This window comes from Canis lupus, chromosome 7 (genome assembly GCF_011100685.1).
Source record: "Canis lupus familiaris isolate Mischka breed German Shepherd chromosome 7, alternate assembly UU_Cfam_GSD_1.0, whole genome shotgun sequence".
NCBI lineage: Eukaryota > Metazoa > Chordata > Mammalia > Carnivora > Canidae > Canis > Canis lupus.
Window position 1 is genome coordinate 43555449 of NC_049228.1, and position 5035 is coordinate 43560483.

General features: G+C 53.0%; 1 protein-coding gene across 3 annotated transcripts; it reads right to left on the reverse strand.

The window, feature by feature from the left end:
* Positions 1-982: 982 nt before the first annotated feature.
* S100A9 (S100 calcium binding protein A9) lies at positions 983-4059 on the reverse strand. 3 transcript variants are annotated; one of them, XM_038543324.1, is made up of 4 exons: positions 3917-4059; positions 3503-3658; positions 2979-3143; positions 983-1305 (listed from the first exon to the last, which is right to left on the reverse strand). In XM_038543324.1, exons 3-4 carry the CDS (start codon positions 3126-3128, stop codon positions 1063-1065), a joined length of 393 nt encoding a protein of 130 aa, XP_038399252.1. In that variant the 5' UTR covers positions 3129-3143; positions 3503-3658; positions 3917-4059; the 3' UTR covers positions 983-1062. The 3 variants fall into 3 exon arrangements, with proteins under 3 accessions (XP_038399252.1, XP_038399253.1, XP_038399251.1); XM_038543325.1 differs by lacking the exon at positions 3917-4059 and having other exon boundaries at positions 3503-3663; XM_038543323.1 differs by lacking the exon at positions 3917-4059 and having other exon boundaries at positions 2979-3139.
* Positions 4060-5035: the final 976 nt, after the last annotated feature.

The window sequence follows — 5035 nt, forward strand, 5'->3', positions numbered from 1 at the left end:
GGGAAAGGAGCTGGGACATCCAGCCCATAGAAAAGATAGATTCAAGGCCCTTCCCTCTCTGCACTTTTTTGTTTTATTTTAGATTTTACTTATTTATCTGAGAGAGAGAGAGCATGAACAAGAGGGAGGGATAGAGGGAGAAGCAGGTTCCCCACTGAGTAGGGAGCCCAATGTAGGGCTTGATCCCAGGACCCCAAGATCATAACCTGAGCCCCCGGCACCCCTCTGCACTACTTTGAACAATTCTTCCACTTTATGGCCTTGGGCTGGTTCCTTCTCCACTCTGTTTCACTTTCTTCATTTCCAGGGAGGCCTGAACCCAAAGTCCAACCTCCTCATGGTAGTGGTCGAGCCTTATAGCAGCAGGGACATGATTGGAGCTCTTCTCTCTCTCCATCCTGCTGGCACTGGGTGGGCATGGGGTCAGACTCCCCCACTTTCATCCCTGCCTGCACCTGCCCCAGTGTCCATCCATGATGACATTGCTCGGTCTGTGAAGAGACATCAATTTGCTCAACGTGGATTCAGAACTCAGTTTATGGGTAAACATCTCCAGTATAGTGTCCTCAGACACAGTCCATCTAGGATCACCTCTGGACAACTTCCAGAGGAATAAGGTCTCTTAGGAGACACCCAGCTGTGGAAGGTGGTAGACAGCACTGGGGGAAGGGGCCAGGGCTTGGGTGGGGGTGGCCTGAATGTTGAGGGAGGTATCTGCCTTTTGCTTTCTATGGTATCGACTGGCAGTATGGCAGTACGAGGGAGTCCTGAGCTGGAGTGAGGTGACTGGGGCCTGAGTGAGAGGTGAGGAAATGGTCAGGGAAGCGAGCCCAAGGGGCTTAGAACAGACCCACATTTTGTGGCTTCTCACTCTGTTCTTACCATGTGAAGGGGTTGGGCAGTTAGGGGGCAGGGCTGCATGGCACCCTGGCCCCTGGAGGGACAGGCTAGAGGCGGGCGGTGGAAGAAGCAGGCAAAGTGCTGGCTTGGAGGAAGACTTTATTTTGCCCCCCAGCTAAGGCCGTTCAGCCTCTCTGTGGCCCTAGGTGGGCAGCCTCCTGATTAGTGGCTGTGGCCGTGGCCATGGCCACCGTGGCTGTGGCAGTGGCCCTGGCTGCCCTCCCCAAAGCCTGGCCCATGGCTGTGGCCCTCTCCCTCCGGGGCATTCTTGTGCATCTCCTCATGCGAGGCCACCGTCAGCCTGGCCACCAGGATGGAGAACTCTTCAAAGTTCAGTTCCTTGTCTCCGTTCGTGTCCAGGTCTTCCATGATCTTGTTTATGGCGTTGTCATTCTTCTTCTGCTTCTGTGGGTGCAGGTGACAAGGGCAGTTAGGGCCGGCATGGCCAGCTCTACAGAAGGGGAGCTCTGCACTGACCCCAGGCAAAGGCACAGGGAACCTGACTCCCAGGCCTCAGTTAAAAAATTAGAAATGACCATTGAACTGATGCGCACAGACTAGCAGATGTTGAACATGTGTTAGACACTTGCTGATTTTTCTGCATCCAACCTGGGCACTACGATTCTCTCCATTTTACAGGAGAGGAACTGAGATCACGGGACTTCCTTGAGGTCACGCAATTAGTATGTGCAGAAAAGTCACCTCATTTGGCCTTTATAACAAGCTTCACAGGGCATCTTCCTGGAGGAAGCTGTCTTAGAAAAGGGGAAGTAGTTTGTGCAGATCCATGAGGCTTGGGAGGGGGAGAGTGGGTGTGAGCCCCACCTGTCCCAGTCCCTCTACCAGTGTGGGCTCCCTCCCGTTGCCTACCTGTTCCTTCCCTCTCTAGGTTACTTATTACTGACACTCATTTCAACCTACTTGGGGTGGGGAACATCTGATGAAAACAAGATGGTTTGTATGTTGTGTGGGGCTGGAGAGCGGTGCATGCTCTGCATTGACCCCAGGCTGTGAGAGTTTGGGGGTGGGGAGGACCCAGGCTGCAGTGGGTGGGCCCATAGGCTAGGCAGGCTCAGCTGAGGCCCCTCCCAGTGCCCCCCTTGCGGGTGCCCTGCTCAACCCCCAGGCCAGTCCACATCGCCTGGTCTTCTGTGCTTTCTCTGCCAGCCTGGGCTGAGCCCTCACTGTGCCACAGCTGCTGGGCAGGGCCTCAGTTTTCCCTCCTGGACACGGGAGGTGGGTGGTGGGGTCGGTGGAGGAGTTCCACGGAGGAGAACCTGGTCCCACCAGCTCCTGGATGTCCTGACCCGGCTTCCCCTTGCACCTGTGCGGAGCTGTGAGCATCCCATCTGCTTCCTGAGGGGTGCAGGCCTGGCCTTGGGGAGGGTGGGAGGGCGCCAGCCGCCCCGGGGGTGTGGAAGGGAACCTGGGGGTAGGCATCTCACCCTTCTTACTCCTGCCTGTTTCCCCATAGTTGTAAAGTACACTGGAAGATGGCGGGGGGGGTGTTGGGGCAGGGGGAGGAACGAAGGAACAAATCCTCCGTTTTTTCTAGAACTGCCTAGAAATGTTCCCATTAGGAAAATACACTAATCATGTTACTAAGTGTGTTTTGTTCCTGGGTGCATCTCCCCACGCTCTGTGCTCCCTGCTCCGGACCCTCCCACTTAGGGAGATCCCACAGCTCTCACACTCAGACCTCTCTGGGTTCAGGTTCTGGTCTGCTCCCGGGCTGTCAAGGCTCATCCTCAGGTGGTTCCCTCCCCAGGTCAGGTGTCAGCTCTGCTCCCCCCACCCCATCACCTGCAGCGCTCTCTCTCATGTCCTTTGGAGCACTAACGGGATTGGATTCATCCGTATTCTTTGTGAGACAACATCTTTCCTGTGTGTCCCAACCATGGGGCCCTATGTGCCACTACATACCCGCACACAGCACACACGGTCTGCTTCTACCTGGGAGCAGCTCCAGGGACAGAGCACCTGCTGCCCCTGGAGGGTGGGTGAAGGAGCTGGGATTTCCTCCTTGGCCACTGCAGAGTGCACCCCACGCCCCAGGCTTGCCTGGAACCCCTGCCTACCTTGAGGAAGTTTGGCAGCTCCTTTTTCACCAGCTGTTTCATTTCTTTCTGGTTGAGTTTGTCCGGATGCTCCAGTCGCACAGAGTACTGGTGGAAGATGTTGATGATGGTCTCGATGCTACATTCTAGCTGCGACATCTGGTCTGCCATTTTCCTGCACTCTGTCTGAGGAGTGGACAAGTGAGGGTTCAGGAGCTTAGAAGAAAAGGTTGCTGAGCTCCCCTGACATCTCTCAGGCTGCTCGTAGAAACAATGGGGGTGATACAGAAGGAAAAGAAACTGCAAGTGCTCTGGGAGGAGATCCTGCCCCATGTGGCAGGGGTGGCTTTAGAATATCTGGAGAATGCTAAAGAGAAGAGCATTTGAAGACAAGAGGCTCCCGCAGAATACGATCCAAGAAAATGTGAGGAAATTTTCAAGTGGGTGGATCAGTCACGGAGGGCTTTCAGGAGGAGGCCTTGGAGGAGGCCTGTCATGGCGGGAGGTTAAGAAGAAGTCAGAGTGGAAGGTTAGAACTCACTTACCCAAGCCAGGGAGCCACACAGAGGGGTTTGATAGCTCGGTGTGTGTCTCACATTTATAGGCAGCTCCCGGCTGGACGCTCGGCCCTCTTGGGAAGATTGCTTCACAGGTGAGCAGTGTGGTAATGCTGAGCTGGGCTGTCAGTGCCAGGAAGGGTGCTGGGGTGGGACAGGAAATGTTCACAAAGCTCCTTCAGCCTTTTTGTGAAATGCCCAGCCCCAGGCCTGGAGCCGGTTTGGGAGGAAGCTGGCTGGGCAGCTCACTTCCCCTCAACCTCCACCCTCTGCCCTACCTGAGCAAGCCAGCAGCCTCTCCCTGTCTCCCCCTGCTCCCACCGAGGTTGGGTCAGTCAATGGCTGCTGGCTCTGCATCTCCTGTGCGTGCCAGTCGCCCAGCAAGCCCTCCTTTTCTCCCACCTGGCTCTGAGATAAACACTCCTTGACGGCTGAGGTTCTTGCACTCAGGATGAGCTGGAGATTGGAGGGTCATTGGAGGCACTGCACCCCCTTGTATTGCAGATGAGGAAGCTGATGCCAGAGAGCGGCCTGCTTGGTGACATAGCAGGAACTGGGCCCAGACATTCTGGTTTTTGGTTAAGGGCGATTCTGATCACACCTCCCTCTTGCAGTCTGAGTGACAGATCCTCAGGGTGAATGTGTTTCTAGAGCCATGCCTTCAGGAACTCACATAGCAGAAGGCAAATATTTTTATGTAGCTTCTCGTTGGGCAAGATCTGTCCCTCCCAGGCTACAAACCTCCCCTGCCCAGGGCAGCAAACTGAGCTGCTTAGCACAGCACATAGAGCTCCCCAGAAACACCTGTCCTTCAATAAGCCTACAAATTATCAGCTTCCACTTGCAGCCATTTCTAGATAAAAAAGAAACCTGAACTCTCTAAAGGGGCCACTAAGGTCCCCCCAAGTCTACAGCTGAAAGGACTTTTCATGGAATTGTGTTTCTTCTGTACCTCTGAAAGGGTAACACTTTAAAGCTCAATCATCTTTAAGCTGAGAGGCTTATTGATGGTGTGTACAAGCTCATTGAAAGAGATTTTTTTTAGACAGATTTTCATGACCTGTTTCCACCCACTCCATCACCTCTTTTACACCAAAAGTAGTCTGCAGGGCGTGATAGCTGTTTCTTTTGTGCCATTTTGGGGTGGAGAAGGTGGATGTGATTAAGCCAATAATTCAGGACTTAATTCCCTCTCATGTTGTGGTTTTCTACCCTTGCACCAGAGTATGAAATAGCTTCTAAGAGTCCCAGCTCTAAGCTGGGAAGAGTCTCTGTGACTGTAATCACGTTGTGACAACACTCGGAATAAAAATTGGACTTGTTATATTCTCACTACTCAGTTTATTTTTTAGCAGTTTAATGGGTACATTTTAGAGTCTTCCATTTTGTGTGGAATTAGATCATCCCCTTCAAATGCTGTAATTAACATCACTTAAAGTAAAACTTGAATAAAATATTGAAACCTAAAAAAAAAAAAAAAAAAAAAAAAGAAACACCTGTCCTGCCCTGCTCTGCCCATCA